The sequence below is a fragment of the Lampetra fluviatilis genome, chromosome 25 (genome assembly GCF_964198595.1).
Source record: "Lampetra fluviatilis chromosome 25, kcLamFluv1.1, whole genome shotgun sequence".
NCBI lineage: Eukaryota > Metazoa > Chordata > Hyperoartia > Petromyzontiformes > Petromyzontidae > Lampetra > Lampetra fluviatilis.
Window position 1 is genome coordinate 8,184,061 of NC_136299.1, and position 18,432 is coordinate 8,202,492.

The 18,432-nt window shown below is 46.4% G+C and overlaps 1 protein-coding gene across 3 annotated transcripts in view; it reads left to right on the plus strand.

Moving 5' to 3' along the window:
- The window catches only part of KLHDC3 (kelch domain containing 3), a 44,430-nt gene that overhangs the window by 6,624 nt on the left and 19,374 nt on the right, over positions 1 to 18,432 (plus strand). For all 3 annotated transcript variants that reach the window (XM_078868187.1, XM_078868184.1, XM_078868185.1), the window contains 6 exons: positions 1,892 to 2,053; positions 2,444 to 2,559; positions 3,670 to 3,741; positions 8,762 to 8,975; positions 12,223 to 12,309; positions 17,467 to 17,575. In XM_078868187.1, coding sequence (XP_078724313.1) covers positions 1,892 to 2,053; positions 2,444 to 2,559; positions 3,670 to 3,741; positions 8,762 to 8,975; positions 12,223 to 12,309; positions 17,467 to 17,575 — 760 coding nt within the window. The remainder of the gene's footprint in view (positions 1 to 1,891; positions 2,054 to 2,443; positions 2,560 to 3,669; positions 3,742 to 8,761; positions 8,976 to 12,222; positions 12,310 to 17,466; positions 17,576 to 18,432) is intronic.

Consider the following 18,432-nt stretch of genomic DNA (forward strand, 5'->3'; position numbering starts at 1 on the left):
TTCTACAATGTCCAAAATACGCATGCCACACCTATTCTCACGTCGACTCTTTAACACATCCAATATTGAAATTGTAAATTATAAAAAATATATACAACATACCCTGTGAGTTGTATATCGTTTCATCGTGGTTATAAATTTGCCAATGTTGTTTGAAAACTAAAGTGCGTTGTCACCATTGTTAAAATAGCCTTGACGAGTCTGAATGGTTGCGTGTTTGCGAATGCCTTGTTTGTAACATTGCACAGCAATACATCTTCAACTGTTCACCCAGATAAAAACAAACTCGGCATGCTCGTGAACAACACTGGCCTTCGAAGATGTTTCTGGCATTTGGCCTTTTGTTCATTGCCAAAACTGTTGGCAATCATATAATAATTTATCTGTCAAGGCCACAAAGTATCGTGTGAGCGGGTGAGGGTTCCTTCTATATCGGGCATGTAACAAGGCATTGATTAATCGGTTAACATAGATTAATACGCTCACGATACATACATTGAATTGTGTTTGTAGGAATCTATTATGATTAATGCAAACGCTTACAGGAATCATAATGAAACTACTAGTTTATTGGAGCAAACAACTGTACAAACGCTATATAAAAAACAAAAAACACTATATAAATGAGACTAAAAAAACATAAATTCCAGCCATTTTCAATTCGCCAAGGGGATTAGGACTTCCCACTCCATGCAAGTCATCGGTTTTTTTATGTTACAACTAGTCTATTGGAGCAAACAACTGTACAAACGCTATATATAAAAAAAAAACTATATAAATGAGACAAAAAAAACATGAATTCCAGCCATTTTCAATTCGCCAAGGGGATTAGGACTTCCCACTCCATGCAAGTCATTGGTTTTTTTATGTTACCATACTTCACCACGCTGGTCAGTGTGGGTTGGTGAATAGGTGTCGTAGGGCACTGCCAGCTTTCATATGACTTGCCACCAATTTTAGCCGTGGCTAGGAATTGAACTCGGGCTGCCTGGTTCACAGCGCGGTGCCGCTAATCACCGTACCACTGCTTCGGCGGGCACCGCAGTGGTGAGACGTTAACTACCTCGCCTGGTATTCAATAGGTCACGGGTTCAATCCCGACCCTGACGCCTGCTATATATTTGTAGTTTGCGTGTCTCGTCGTGGTCACGTGGATTTTTCTCTGGGTCCTCCCGGTTTTTCCCTCCACATTTAGAATCGACGTGCGTTTAGAGTATTTGGCTGCTATAAATTTCCACATGATAAGCCCCTTCGTTGAGCTATTATTTGCAGCCAGGTTAAGTTGTATGCCCATGAGTGGGGAGATGACACAAAACCAAAGTGTATTCTCAAGTGTTTAAATTAATCTTGACATGATGTTGTTTAAAATCTAAAGTGTATATATGTGGATTATCAGGTTATTCGTGCTCGCCCCTTGCATCAAATCACAAGGGGGTGGAGGGGGTGTGGGTGGTTTGTGAATCGTCACACGCCTCTCTTGTGGTTAGTTGCTCGGGTTGTTCAGTCGAAGGAGATTGACACCCATTGCGTGCCCGCTCGTTCACATCGCACACGCACACATTAATGGAGCAGCGGATGAAGCGTGGGTTGTCATTTATGAAATATATATGTGGGTTATCAAGTGTTTTCAGGACACCCCCTCAGTTCATAACATTGCAAGGACAGTGGATATTCCACATTGCTGTGGCCGAGTCCAAATAATCCCAATGTTGAATTCCCTGCACTGGTTCAACAGATGAATTACACCGTAAGAGGTGGGCTGGCGGGGGGGAAAGTGGGTGGGCACGGATGGTCACTTGCCGAACTCGTACGTTCGCAGCACGGGTAGATTGCGAGTTGAGTGACACCCGTTGTTTGCCCTGTCGCTCACATTCACACGCACAACATGCAGTGTCGATGCGGTGGAGCAAGCTGCCACCGGTGATCGGCCCTAAGCAGATGCCGTACATGCGCTACGGCCACACGGCCGTGCTCGTGGAGGATGCCATCTACGTCTGGGGCGGACGCAACGACACAGATGGCGCCTGCAACGTGCTCTACTCCTTCGACATCTGTGAGTGCCGCAGTGGATAGATCCTGGCTGATGAAAATGATGCTGATCGTTCTGCCAGAGTGCTCGATTTAACCACTCCATAAAACCTCTCTTGATACGTGAAACGTGTCGACGCTTTATCTGTTTACTACTCTGATGCTTTTTTGTTGATGGACGGTTGACGTCCTGGGCCTCTGGGCCTATGCCCAGAAACTGTGTTTGAAAAAGTATCTATTTATATCGCACCTGCCATGCACGACATCTCAAGGCACCAAAGCAAAAGCCGTTGTTGAGCTCCATTAACTCATGCGATGGGAGCGATTGCAAAACAACAACAAAAATACGCGACATTCGATGCGCGGACGTGCGTGTGCGTGCGTGCGTGCCACGTGTTTTCCCGTTAACCCGCAGACACCCACCGGTGGCTGCGCCCACACGTGTCTGGCCCGGTGCCCGGCGCCAGGGACGGTCACTCCGCGGCGGCTCTGCGCAAGTGCATGTACATCTTCGGCGGGTACGAGCAGCTGGTAAGCCCCAGCGTTCGCCCGCGTCCGTGTGTCGCCTCGTTTCGTCCAGACGACGACGATGAAGATTGACATTGAGCACAAAACCATTGATGATGATAAGTACACGTAAAACATGGTAACGTTTTTTTGGTTAGGTCGTGCAAATGTGCCGAAAAACTAAAGACCTTTTTTATTTTGCCAGGTAAGGCCCCACTGAGCCATATAGCTCTTTTTCGGAAGCGACCTGGCTCCGTATGATAGCTCAAGGAAGTGCCTTATCATGTGGACATTTGCAGCAGCCAAATAGCCGAAACGCACGTTTCTAAATGTGGAGGGAAAACCCAGAGGACCCGGAGAAAAATCCACGTGACCACGGGGAGAGAGACACGCAAACTCTAAATATCCAGCAGGCGTCAGAGTCGAACCCACGAGCTCCCGTATACCAGGCGAGGTAGTTAACATCTCCTAGCCACCGTGGCGCCACCGTGAACCCACCTCCACCCGACATTGCTAATGGTCAGGTTTGTCACGTAAACAAAAAGTGTCAATTAGTTACTGCTTCAGCACACCGGTTGTGTGTTTGAGAGTGTTTGAGAGCAAACCCACAACAAAACGTGCCACTTAATAGTAACTAATTAGCACATTTTGTTCACGTGACACACCTTACTAATTGGCTGTGTCGGGTGGAGGTGGGTTTGCGACACATTTATATTTCAGCGATATAACCAAAAAAAAATGTATTCATCATATTGGTCGCAAATGCCTACGTGTTAAAGACACGTTAAACAATAAATGTAATACACAACGCATTATTTCGGGAGGGTGAGTTGCAAACTTCAAATCTACGCTGTAACCTGCTGTTTGCAAACCGCATGTGCTCTAACGACTTTGTTAGCTGGCCGGACTGGAATAATGATAAAGGAAAATACATGTTTGGTTCAAACAGAATTGACAGGCCGTGACATGGTTATCCTTTTGCTCTAGTTTAAACAGTTCCCTTGTGTTTGCTTACAAGTGACTTTGCATTGATTTTCAGGTACAGCGTATCAACAAAATATATGCACAAGGTAAATAAATGTTGGTATGGGGGAGGATGTTTGTGATTATTTATTTTTTGTATATTTCTCACAGGCCGATTGTTTTTCCAACGACGTTCACAAAATGGACACCACGACGATGACCTGGACACTAATCCACGCACTGGTGAGTAAACGGTCGTGCGATTCCCGCGCTACGGTTGTTAACGTATTTTCACGCGACTACCCGTCCATCAATGCACTGCTGAAGGAAGGCCTCCCCACGCAGAGCTTATCGTGGGGGTTGTTTGACCGTACTTTCACCACGCTAACACGTTCGTCGATAACGCTGCCCTAAAATGGAAAGCGTATAAAATAGGTAATGTTTAAGACCGTGGCCCTCCTGCATAAGACAGATCATCTCTTAATGTTCTTGACAAATTTGGTGAGTTTGTGCTTGTTACACCGCTGCCAATGCAGTGGCCTAACAAGCACGTTGTCTCACGACAACGTGCAATCGTTTCATCACGGTTGGTCATTGCGGATTGTTGGGAGGCAGGGAGCATATAGGTGGGGTACAACATTAGATTTTGCTGCACTGCCTTGTGCTCTGTGCATCACTTTACGTTACTTAAGTTTACAAAGCCATCCTTTCTTAACAATTTGTTTGGGAAAAAATCGGCAACACTGGGTGAAGCACCCTGACCACAGCAGCTTCATCTCGCGTGGTCAAACTGTGCACGTGAAGACAAGATACTGACTGTGGCTCTCTGTAAATTGACGGCACGTCATGTCGCCCAACTTACGCACGGCTGCATATTCCGGCGGTGTGGCGAGGGCAAATGTCAACTCCCTCGCCTGGTTTACAGGACATCATGAGTTCGATTGCGACCCTGATGCCTGCTCTATATATTTGGAGTTTGCGTGTCTCCCTCGCCGTGGTCACGTGGATTTTTCTCCGGGTCCCTCCGGTTTTACCCTCCATGTTTAGAATGAACATCGCGCGTTTAGAGTATTTGGCTGCTATATATGTCCACGTGATAAGCCATCTCGTTGAGCTATCATTTGTAGCCAGGTCGCTTATGAAAAACACGTACTACATAGCTCAGTGGCCCTTACGTAGTAAAATAAAAAATATATAAAAATAGTTTAGTTCGTAGAAGAGTTGTCAGTGTCACTCAGTCCTTGGCTGTACCCGGAACGGCAAGGGGGAAAAAAAATATTTAATAGCATTGACTTTAAATGCCGAGTGCGTACGTGCGTGCGTGCAGGCATTCGAGCGTGTCTGGGTGGGGGAAGTTTGGAACTCGGTTCAGAGTGTCCCTCAGGCTTTCATAAACAAATTAAGGGTGCGACGTAGTTTATCACGGCTGCTCTGCCGTAGCTCTCCGACGTGCTTTCGTGTGGGGGGGGGGGGTCATGTGCTGCGTGTTCGGCACGTTGTCCCGACGTTTCGCGCCACCTCCTGCCGGGAGCAGACTCGACTCTTCGAACGTCATGCGTGACACCACACGGTGCAAATCGAGGACCCGTCGGAGAGTAAATGGTTAGGCGTTTGGATCGACAAAACAAGACGTCATTCACACATCGAGTGAGTTAAATGGCAGTTGATTTTTTTTTTGCAAAGGTTATTTTATAGTGTTCTTAAAAAATATGCCTCGATTATGATTGAGGGTTTTTTTACGACTGCAGTGTTGTCAAAACTTCAGAGCTAGCTACAAATCTAGACGGTTCAGACGTATGAAACGTACAAATTGTTAAACGGGTTTGGCTGCGTTACCTTCTGATCGACTTAAAGCCGACACGTTGATGCGTGTAATATAAATAAATGCTGCATGTATTCGTGCGAAGCAAATTATTTGGCGATGCTGCTGCGTTGGCACTGGTGCACAAGCACAATCAACAAAAAACGCAGTAAGTTTCTCAACACTTTGGCCTTAAAATGAAAAATCGATAAATAGGTACTTTTTGCAGCAATAGCCCTTCTTCTTGTACATATATTACTCGTAATATTTGACAATCTACACTGTGTGTGTGTCCCCACCTCAGATGGACACGGTTGGCTATTCCTTCTAGATTTGAAGCTTTCGTGACTGCAAGGAATCATATTCTTAGGTTTTTTCGGTAAAGTCACGTAGGTAAAACATCAAAATTAATGAAAATAAAATAAAATAAAAAACAAAAATCACGACGTTTCGGAGGCAACACAAGTCTCCGTCATCAGGTGGGACCGTCACAGCCAGATTAGCTGCATCACTTGATGCAGCTAATCACTTGATGCAGCTAATCTGGCTGTGACGGTCCCACCTGATGACGGAGACTTGTGTTGCCTCCGAAACGTCGTGATTTTTGTTTTTTATTTTATTTTATTTTCATTAATTTTGATGTTTTACCTACGTGACTTTACCGAAAAAACCTAAGAATACGGTTGGCTATGTATGGCGGTAAAAGAAGTTCAGCAAACATAGACTCACACAGACCCATAGTTTGTTGTTCTTCCCCCTCACCTCCCGATTATCACGGTTGGCTGCGTACAGTGCGAAAGAAGTTCAACATACATACAGACATACATACGAACATCCATCCACATCTAGAGGTAAATAAAACCTCTCGTCTGTCAACCGCGCTGGAGCCCATATCTTTTTATCATACAAATTAATTGGTTTGTTGTTTTGCCTTGAGAAACGTTAAAACTAATCTTTGGCGGGGCGAGGGGCGGGGCTTTAATAAACCACCACGTGCCACGTCGTTGCCGCAAGTTGCTCGTCATCCCGGCGTCGATGGAAACGCGCCCCCCATGTCTCGATCGCCAACTGTGGCGTAAGTCACGGAGGCAAATGTGCGTTGGCTCGTTTAAGGACAAGCGAATCGGTCCCCGGGCGCTGTGTTTGACTCAAGGTCCAACTCTTCGCAATCCCAATCCCCTCCCGTTCCACCACCCTCCCCCGAAGGACTTGCCTCGCCATGAGCCAGTCTTCCGCCCGCAACTGGCCACTCTTCTGAGCTTCAGTGACGGTGTCTAAACCGGTGCTCTTTATTTCAAGGCCCGCGGGCCACTGGCAGCCCCTGGTGGCCTTTAGTGCGGCCCCTTTGACGTGCAGCCCCCGACAATACGCAACGTGTAACAACACCCCCATCACCGTGCTGCTGTCAAAGCCTAATGGTTTCAAATGTGCGGTGGCCCTCACCCACACTGATGTCACATCGGCGAAAGTGGGCCCCTCCCTCTGAAAATTAGTCAAGAACAATGATCTAACACAACCAGCAGAGAGTCTAGAATGTGAGGATTTCCAAACGATGTTTGACTCTGCCATACTACCTGAAAATTCTGTACGTAATACAGATTGATAAAATTATGTAAGTTGCTTATAGCTTAACAAAAAGGGAGCTTATCGCGTTGCATGTTGGTGAGCAGACTTTTTATTGCAAGTATGCCTGCTGCGATTGGATGTATTAATAACATTAATTGGGTTTTCGCTCTACGTAGATTGCTCAAAATGACAAAGCATATTCTTCGCTCGAGTTTTCTACACTGCCACTGGTTTACTTTTACAACCAACGCATGTGAAATTTATTTACATAAATCTAAATTTCTCCTTTGATTTTTTTTTCCGCCTTTTAGAAAGTGTATTGTAACATTTATACCCGTAGCCTGTGTCCCGTCTAACGTCCACTAGGTGGCAGTAGAGGACAGCGCTCGGGCTTTCATCAGTGGAATTTAACCAAAGCCCAGTTGACTTTTAAATCGGTACACAGGTGAATGTGTTATTTCAGAGTAGGTTAGTGGTGGGTAGCTTTTGCCTTGTAATATATGATATTGCAAACTTTAGTGTCTCGATCTTCAGTGTCTTCGCTGGAATAAACTGCCCTTGCACGTCAAACAATCACCCTCTCTCACTGCCTTCCGCTCTTCTCTTAAACCCCACTTAACACATTCCTGCGAAGGAAGCTGGTAGGAACGTTGGGTTGCTCGGTCAATGGACAGGGTCAACGGCGGCGTGGTGTATTCCGCAAATATGCCCGACTGAGGGCGGGCACAAGCCGGCGTGAGTAGGTTAAACGTTGAGTTTTATAAGAGCACCACGGGGTGAGCAGCCCCACCCCTCCCATCCCCCACCTAACCCCACCCTCCCCACCCAGCCCCTCCCCTCCCATTTTTGGATGCACGACGGACGGACACAATAATCCCCTGTGGGCTGGTGTAACCAGGAGGTTCCTACCAGTATTATGTTCTCTTGCCCACCCATCCTTCTCCCCTTGTTGTCCTCCCCACTCGTACGAACGCCGCCTTCTCTGTCCCCCAAACTCCCCATGGTCACCCGTCATCAATCCACTCATCTCATTTCCATCTTCGTTTATTGCACACATCATCGCCACCACCACCACCTCATTTTACATATCACATCCACTAATCTCATGCCCTCTCGCCAACCATCTTGTACCATAGTTATTTCACTGTACGGTTGCCTTGGTTAAGGCGATGTATAAATGTATGATAAGATCTGCCATCACCTTTATTTTAAAACTCGAGGTAGTTCATTTAAAACATAGCGGAGAGTTGTGCTGCCGTATATTTATACGCAAGTCTCCCTTGCCGTAACTTTTTTTTTCTTAGAACTGCAATTTCACGATGTTAAGTGGGTTTTGTGTGTGTGTTTGCGCACAGTCATCAACTGGGCTGAGGCCATAAACTTGCTCCATTGAGGGCCCAGTTTAACCCTTAAGACTGATGCTGAAATTTAAACTAAGGATGTCAATGGTGCCAGCTCAGTGCTCTGAAACTGCGAGCCATCCGGCCACCGTGATAATTGATTATAGAATAACTACTAACTTTAACCACAGGGTAAGTGCAAGTGTGTTACACTTTAGAATATTAATGAATGAAACTCTGCCATTGTCGACAAATCGCAACAGCCGCACCACTGGCCCGAACAAAAATTTGCGTGCCCCCCCCCCCCCCCCCTCTGAGTACCTCGTGCAGTGTTGTAAACGGCAGCACCGTGGAGACCGCCGGCCAGGCGTGACTCTAGCGACGCCACCGTCTCGTGCTCTGTGCCGGCCATCGTAGGTTCTCGCCAAACAGGCCTTTCCTAGATGGCCCCTTGCATGCTACCTGGGGGGTATCTTTGCCCCTTTTGTTTGTTGACCTTTGCGAGAGCCGCTCCTTAACCCACTTTCTTCCGCGTTCGCCGATTCGATCGACGCAGGGCGGCCTCCCGCGCTGGCGGGACTTTCACTCGGCCACCTTCATCGGCCAGAAGATGTACGTGTTTGGCGGGCGGGCCGACATGCTGGGCCCGTCGCACTCCAATCGCGAGATCTACTGCAACCGCATCAAGGTGTTCGACACGGAGAAGCGCTACTGGTTCGACCCGCCCGTCAACGGCACGCCGCCCGACGGACGCAGGAGCCACTCGGCGTGTAAGCACACGGCGGTCGAGCAAGCCCCCCGGGGAGTTATTCACGGCGCCACGCGGATGTTATGTGGAGCTTCTAGACGCGCGCTCATCGCCATAACTTATTTTAATGAGCGGTACGGAAGTCGAGGCACCACGGTGGCGAAATGGGACCTACCTCGCCTGCTTATACAGGAGGTCGCAGGTTCCATCCCCGACCCTGACGCCTGTATATTTGGAGTCTGCATGTCTCTCTCCCCCTGGTCGCGTGGATTTTTCCCTCCGAGGCCTCCGGTTTTTCCGTCCGCATTTAGGAACATTCGTTCACAGTATTTGGCTGCTTTACATTTCCACATAAGCCACTTCGTTTGAGCTATCATTTGTGGCTAGATGGCTACTGAAAGAGCTATATATAGCTCAGTGGGGCCTTACCTGGTAAAATTAAAAAAAATAGTTCATAGCTGTCGCGGTAAAATGCGTGTTCATATTTCTGACGAGCAGCTTCCATGGCAAGGTGCTTCAGGCGTTGTTACAAATAGTCCTGCGTTACTCTGGTTTGTGTCTTAAGCTGCAGGCAACCCTTCCATCAATGTGGCCGATGTTCAGTAGGGTAAGTCCTTCATAGCAACACAATAGTGTACGAAAGTTACATTTGTGTTGGATCATCATTAGAGTTACAGTGCCCTCTCCCATTAGTGATGGACAGAGAAAATGCATAAATGCTTTCGACCCTAGTTGGAAAGCGTAAAAAGTAAGAATAATGTTCGATATTCTGATAAAATTGGGAAAGCATAATTCGTAGGCAGGAATTGATGAAAGTACGTTTATTGATTTGACATCGATAAGTTATGCTCACTGATGCTGTTGATGAATTGGGGAAAAAAGTGAATTGTGAAGACTATGACCTGAGAATCTAAACAGTCATCATCATCATCAACCACGATCTATCCACTGCTGGATGAACACCTGCCAGTCTCGCGATGCGAAAATGCGTCCAGCTCCTGCGCACGAGCTGATCTCACCTCTATACTCTTAGGTTTTGTCGGTAAAGTCACGTAGGTACAAAATAAAATTAAAATTAATAAAAGTAAAATAAAAAATCACGACGTTTCGGAGGCAACACAAGCCTCGGAGACGTCGTGATTTTTTTTTTATTTTGCTGTATCAAGTACTTGATACAGCAATCGTGCTGTGACGGTTCCACCTGAGGACGGAGGCTTGTGTTGCCTCCGAAACGTCGTGATTTTTAATGATACTTTTATTAATTTTATTATTTACCTACGTGACTTTACCGAAAAAACCTAAGAGTATGAATCCTTGCAGTCACGAAAGCTTCAAATCCTGATCTCGTCGTTCCATCTCCGTGACGGGAGGTACTCTCTGGCGTGTTTCTTCATTTGGCCGTCAGTCACCACCACCGGCCCTCCATCCCCTTGAGCGACGTGTCCTTCCCAAGCCGCCGTGTTTTTCTTAACGGTCCATAACGTTTTCAACTTGCGTTATCATCTCTTAATCCACGTTTTCCTGCTCCGGTCCCGCTTCCTGTTACCGTTTTAATATGGCCATTGAACAAAGAAAGATACAACAGTAGTTGAAACGGTGTTCAATGAAATGCAAAGAGGCACATGCTTGCTATTAAACTCGTAGACACGAATAGGAACGCTTCAAACCTCGAATGCTCACATTATTAACAAGTTACATGATTACTGTGAAGATACAACTCTGGTATCTGCCAGTAGGGGGTGCCTTTCTGCCTTTGAGTAGGGCACAGCGAGCAGCAGCTTGTACTCCCAGACCGATACGGCACAGAGACGAGCACCAGCCAATAAATTATGGACAATTTGCCTATAAAACTGCGTACTTTAAAACACAAATATGAAGAGTTAGCTTGATTTAAAGTATGCCATACAGAGAGTGCCGTGGGACCTTATAAAAACAAATGTATGTGCTATGTACATTAAATCAGGGCTGAGCACATAAAATAGAGGTACAGAAAGATGGTTATATGGGAATCGATAGATGACCTTCGTTGGTAACCTGGTACACTTAGTCTGGAGAAGTGATTAGATGGGCAACCATCCAGGCACAACAGGTTGTTTATAGGCTGTGGGGGGCTCGTGTGTGGACAAACGAGAGCCGTGCAGCAGAATGCATTCTCCAACCCACCCTGAAAGGCGCGTGGAGAGTACGGTCACGTGACACCCACTACCACGCACGGCCGACATGGGGAGGCTCTCATCCAGCAGTGGATTGGCGAAGGGTTGACTGTAAGATGTATCCGAGTTTAGAAGACCTTGTTTGGAAGAAAAAGGGAAAAAAACGGGTTTTGGTGAGGGCACAATAATGAAAGCTCTGCCGGTTGAGTTGAAACGAGGGAGGAAACGTCTGGACATGAAAAGGTGGAGCACAGACATCACGTGGGGATGGGAAATCAAAAGGGCGATTGAGCACCCCACCTCCACCCACACCTGCTCTCAGGCAAGGAATCTTGATTGATGATTTTTGCCCAAGTGCAAACAGATTGACGTCGCGTGCGCTGGTGCGATCCGTTTCGTTCATGGACACCCCGCTTAAGCGATGGATAGAAATTACACGAGGTTAGATTGTAATTGAAATGCTGTCAAGCATGTGGAACGCTGTGTGTGCAAAAACTTATTCTGCACAATCCTTCACAGTTTTTTTTGCTCGTTTTTTTTGTAATTGAGCCCACGTCGCAAAAATCTGCGGTCCGGTATGGATTGTTTTCCTTTGCAGTGATTCACACCTACATTTTTCTTAGAATTGACGTTGTGTGTGTGCGCGAGCCACAGGTCTGAATCTCCATGCGTCGCTCTGTGCACATGGAATCAACGCTTTCACGATATTGTCACCTGTTGAGCTGAATGTAATTTAGGGGCATTACAAATCGGCTTCATGTCTAAATGGATGAGCTTGTGTGTGTGTGTGTGTGTTTATAAAAATACTCAACACATTTGTCAAATAACACTTGTGGCTCTTAAATGAAAAAATATAACAGTGACGTTTCGGGCGATGTACCATCTTCACGGCACATAAGTAAACAAAGGGTCATGGCCCAAAACGTCGCCTATTGTACATTATTCCTTTTAAGGTCTCGGTGGTTGTTGACAAATGTGAGTTTTATTGTTAGTTGAGCTTGTACACCATTGCCAATGCAGTGCTCACCAAATAATCGTTTGAACCCTCTCTATATATGTGTGTGTTACGTGTGTGTGTCCCACTGACCTATCCACTCGTTTTTTTCCCCATTGCAGTTGCCTACAAGGGAGAGCTGTACATCTTTGGAGGCTACAACGCCTTGGTGGACAGGCACTTCGATGACCTGTGGAAATTCAGTCCAGGTGAGATGTACACCTGCAACACAGCAAAGTAAAACTATGAACTTTATTATTCCAGGTAAGGTTTACTGAACTATATAGCTCTCTTTCAGAAGTGACCTGACTATCACAAATGATAGCCCAAACGATATGTCTCATCACCTGGACATTTATAGCAGCCAGATGCTCTAAATGCACGTTGATTCTAACTTTGGAGGGAAAAACTGGAGGACCCAGAGAAAGATCCAAGTGACCATGGCGAGAACTTGCAAACTCCAAATATACAGGTGTCGGGGTCGCGATAAAACCCATGACCTCCTGCATAGCAGGCGATGTAGTTCACATCTTGCCACCGTTGCCCTGTACTTGTATGCTCCCTCGGCTGTGCTTTCCCCGTCCTTTCACCAAGCCGCACTGGCCAGCGTGGCGAAGTATGGTCAAATGACCCCCACGACTTGTGTGGGGCTTGAGCAGGCCCTCCCTCATCCAGCAGTGGATTGACAAACGTGGTGTACGTAAGGTGTACATGAGGTGTAGAATACATCGGTGGACTCTTCGTGAGTTCAATTATTCGTACCCCCCCCCCGTGCTGGCGATTCGATGAATTAGTTGCGATTCATAACAGTAATTTAAGAAAAAAATACTTTTGTGTTGATTGATGGTGCATAAATTGTGTACCGTTGATTATTGAATGTGCAATTCAATGCATGAATTGTGTGAGCTTAAGAAGCAAAAAGCAATGAATCAATGGTATCATTATTCCACCACGAGTTATTTAAAATTAAAATGTTTTCATTAATCCCAGCTGCTGTTAAATTATATTAAAACTGTACAGTGGCCGGAGGTCTATATTGTTGCACAGCGATGTTGGGTTTAATAAATTATAAGCAGAACTCCATTCTGTAATTACACACAGACAAGAATGTTTTAGGTCGTCAATCTCGCCTAATATACAGGAGGTTGTGGGTTTGATCCCGACCCTTGAACGCCTGCATATTTGGAGTTGGAGAATGCATGTTCTTCCCGTGGTTACATGGATTTTTCTGCAGTTTCTCCGGTTTTCCCCTCCACTTTTAATTTCGACGTTGTTTCAGAATTTTCGGCTGTAATACATTTCCATGTGATAAGCCACTTTGTTGGGCTATCATTTCTCGCCGGTTGGCTTCCGAAAAAAAGCGATGTAGCTCAGTTACCTGGTAAAATAAAAAATATTTAATGGTTTAAAGTTTTTGGCTTTCCAGGCCAATATTATCCAGCAGTTCTTGTATTGGTCCTCAGTGGTTGACCACATTGGCGTTGGTGTGTAATAGTTAACAATTTTGCAAACATTTCAACCAACGTTTCTGCTTTCGTCGTGCGTTTTGGCTACTCTGGTAGCTGGAGACACAGAAAGGGGGATCGCGTGTACGTGCGTGCGTGTCTAGGAAACCGCTGTAGCCATGGCGATAGCTCTCTTGTAACTATGGAGATTAAAAAGGTAAAGTGCCTGGAAGTTCCTCTTTCATTAATTGGCTCGTACGTGTTTGAATTTACGACTGAATGAATTTCACAGAAGCGGAGTGCCAATTAATTGACGTCTTTCATTAAAAAAAACAAAGCGATGTGACGTTTGCATGCATTTTAATTTGATTTTATGTAAAACGCTAGTTTCAGGCGATTATTAAGAACTGCAGATTGGCGGCTTGATACGTCGGATTTTTGATCATATTCCCGGAGATACCTGGTGAAAGAACCTTGTAATCGGGGCACAAGTGGGCACGCAAAGTGTTTCAGATGCGTACGACGCAGAGTTGCCATCATCCATCGGTGTTTCCTCAATAATTTATCAGCCGTGCTCAGTCCACCGCTGGATGATCGTGTCACTCCCCGAGCCATCGGCGTCTCTCGCGGCCCTGTGATGTAGCAACCCATCTGGCAGCTGCACACGTGACCAATCTCACCGCTCCCATCTCCGCTGTACGGACTCGCTCTCGGGTCCTGTACCTTTGGTCTGCCATTCGTACGTCAGGGGCGCCGCAGTAGCGAGATGGGAACTACCTCGCCTGGTATATAGGAGGTCGTGAGTTCGATCATGACTCTGACCCATGTTATATATTTGGGATTTGCGTGTCTCTCTCTCCCCGTGGTCGTGTGGATTTTTTTCCAGGTCCTCCGGTTTTTCCCTCCACATTTAGAAAAATGCTTTTAGAGCATTTGGCTTCTATAAATTCCCACATGATAAGCCACTTCGTTCAGATGTCATTTGTGATCGCCAGGTCGCTTCTGAAAAAGAGCTACGTAGCTCAGTGGGCCTTACCTGGTAAAATAAAAAATAATTTAGTTTCAGCTAGGGGTCTCGACCTCCGGCCATCACCATCTCTTGTAGCATTCTTGTCCTGCCCAAGCCCACGTTACTTTTAACGTTTGTGTGTAGCCAAGAGAGATCCGGCATTGAGTCGTCGCGCTGCGAAGGTTGCGCGTTGATGTCGCGCACAACATTGAAATGTTTTTTTTCTTTCATGAAACCGTAATCTTGCAGCGACCCCCTTGTTCGTCTTCTCGCATCATTCATACGTTAGTCATAACGGGGAGAAAAATAGACTCGCGTCCGCAACACAGAACCACGCGCCGTTATAAAACGTCCTTCATCATCGCGCCGCTGGTTTCACAAAGGCCGCATGCGTCGGCTACTCGCATGTGCTAATGTGCGACAGAAAGCGCGTGACGTCAGCGGGTGTGGGCGGTTGCTCATTCGTTTTCCTTTTTGTGTTTTTTCAGTTTCAGTTTCTCCCCCCCCACCCCCCCCCTGCTCTGTAACTCCCCGGAAGGACAGCGTCGCATCATTTCCGTATATGGCATCGTTGACGTTTCAAAAGGGAACGGAGCGTCACGGGTCGAGGCAGCTCTCCAGTTATTTATAAGCTCCTCTTTTGTACGAATTCAATTGGGTGGATATTTTTTTTATTTGAGTGCTTTTGTACAAACACGGTGGTTTCTATACACGTGACAGGAACTGTGTAATATTCTACGGAGCATTACTCATTGTACGTGACTAATTGTGCCAGACGTTTGCTTTGGTTGGGGTCAGAGGTACGGCATGGTTAGCGCGTGAAGATGGAGCACCTTTGACCAAATCGCCCGGATTGGCGTCAGATCTCGGAAGCTAAGCGGGATTGATTGCGGGTACTCATTCGATGGGTGATTGAATGAGTACACGCAATCAAGAAATTGAGCATAGTCATTTGTAGGCTGTGGGGCTACATGGTGAGCAGAGCAGCAACATCTATTGTTGTACTGTATTTCAATGCTCCCCATGTCTATGCTTCCCTTTTCCACCGATCCACACTGACCAGTGCGGTGAAGTATGGTCAAACAACACCCAAGACCTACATGGGGGAGTACATCATTATCCATTTAGCAGAGTGTGTGAAAAACACACGGTCACGCATCATTTTTTTTATATGATGTGTGTCTATGATGCGTATCTGGAAATATTATGAATCCACACTTTCCTGCAACTGATAAGCATTGCAATGCTGCAGCAAAGACGTCCGGTGTGAACGCTGTGCAAAGTCCGAGATTGAAATGCTACATTTTACGATGGGGTTGCAGGCATTTTGTCGCCAAAACAATTTCTGCAGATGTTGTAATCTGTCCAAACCTCACTTGGGCAGCATTGAAACCGTGCAAAGGACAAGCAAAACCCTTTGTCATCAATCAAGTTATCTCCATTCACACGGAGAGGAGCGGGAGTGAAATATATTAAAAGGGTTAAGTCATAGCTTGAGATGGAACGTCGCATTTGCATGTCAGTCCAGGGTTCAAGGCAAACTTGAGAGTGAAATCCTCGGGGGGGGTGGAATGCAAATTCAATGTAACATTATTATTGTACCATCTTAGGTGCAAATAATCCCTATCATGTGCCATGTGAGCTTCGTAATTTCCTGAAGAAGCTCAACACGTTAGAATATCACGCCGACCAAACACGCGATACGGCCAAAATAACAAATGACGACATTTGCAGTGGACACCTAAGAGCTATGTGCCCATGGATCGTGATGATGATGAATGTATTCATCCAGCAGAGCCTCGATGTTTCAGAAGACTCTGTTTGTCAGGGGCTGCCCTGCATAAAATGTTTTGGGGCAATTCCATTCTTGAGAATCTCCTTGCATGCGGCGCAAAACGTCCGACAAGATGCCGAAGGGTGGCGAGCTGTTAATTACCTCGCCTGGTGTACAGGTGGCCGTGGGTTCGATCCCAACCCTAACTCCTGCATATTTTGAGTTTGCGTGTTCTTCCCGTGGTCGCGTGGATTTTTTCTACGGTTCCTCCGGTTTTTCCCTCCACTTTTAGAATCGACGTGCGTTTAGAGTATTTGGCTGCTATTAATTTCCACGTGATAAGCCACCTCGTTGAGCCGTCATTTCTGATAGCCAGGTCGGGTCTGAAAAGAGCTATATAGCTCAGTGGGCCTTACCTGGTAAAGTAAAAATTTTATAGTTTTAAAAATAGAACAACACGCGGTAACGGGCGGAAAACGCGGCGCGGGAATTTTTTCACGCAAATCTCCATGTGTTCCACAAAGCCGTTGCCTTTTCCAAAAGCGCGAGCTTAGAGGCGTGCGTCGCCACGTCCGCATCTGTTGACACCAAGCCCCCGGCTCCCGTTCCGAGCCGCGAGGTTGAGCTCCCCCAGCTCTGTGGCTATGGGTGTCTATTCGGTAACCGCGGTGGTGTGAGGTGTTAACTACCTTGCCTGGTACAGAGGAGGGCGTGCGTCGACCCCAACTCTGACACCTCTTTTTTCGGAGTTTCCTTGTTCTATACTCTTAGTTCTTTCGGTAAAGTCACGTAGGTAAAAAATGAAATTAATAAAAATAAAACCTATGTGACTTTACCGAAAGAACTAAGAGTATGAATCCTTGCAGTCACGAAAGCTTCAAATCTAGAATTTCCTTGTTCTCCCCGTGGTCGTGTGGATGTTTCTCCAGGCCATCCCGTTTTTGCCTCCATGTTTAGAATCGGCACGCGTTTAGAGTATTTGGCCGCTAAAAAAATTTCGCATGATGATAAGCCACTTCGTTGAGCTATCATTTGTGATAGCCAGGTCACTTCTGAATGAGATTTATAGCTCAGTTGGCCTTACCTGGTAAAATAAAAATAGTTTAGTGCTAACCACTGTTTTCCATCTGCTTTTCAGAAACGATGACCTGGCAGCGGATGGAGGTGCGAGAGAAGGGTCCCTGCCCGCGCAGACGCCAGTGCTGCTGCCTGATCGGAGACCAGGCCATTCTGTTTGGCGGAACAAGGTCAGCGGAACAGAGAAAAATAACTCCCCCCCCCCCCCCCCCAACAGCAGCACCCCCAATTAAACTGCGGTGTTAAGAGCAAAGTCGCTGCTAAGTAAGCCAGCCTTTTAAATGTGTCGCTGAATAGAAACAGCTTTCCCGGGTTCATCCGGAACTCTGTATATTTTTTCCAATCCCTATCACGTGCTGGGCTTAACTTTTAAATGTTATAATTTGGTACCGGTAATAGGTATAGGCGCAGCACTGTAATGTCTTGCTCACACATGTGATGACAGGCGTCTTCACTAGAGGGAGCTCTAAAGAGCCCTTCTTGAGAGGGTGTCGCAGCCTCATCTTGCACGCTGGCCAGACGCCTTTGAAGACGTTCACTACTCAAGTTGCAATTCACAATTCAATTGACAGTTGCTAGAACTTATATCGAGTGTTATTATAGAAGGCCTTTGCTTTCCCTCTGTTGTCGAGATATCCTCATGTGACAGTCAGACGCTGGGTTACTGCCCTGTGCGATCCACCTCCGATTTGCACGGACGGCTACGTATGGTGCGAAAGAAGTCTAAACGTACATTGTACATTCATTTGGCAGTACGCAAGCCCACGGGGTTTACTTGATGTGTTGCAAGGGAGAACCGGTCAATAATCGTTACATAGTAAAACAATAACCTTGCGAAAAAAAATCACATCTATTTTATTATTAGCTTTTTTTGCGTGGTGAAATAAGAAACATGGAGACGTTGCTTTTTATTTGCAAAAAGAACATTGTCACTGTTGGACATGTTGCCAGGGGGGGTTCCCGAGAGGTGAGAATTACATCACGCCTCTTCCCGGCGTAGGCAACGTGCGTGTGTGGGTTTTTTTCT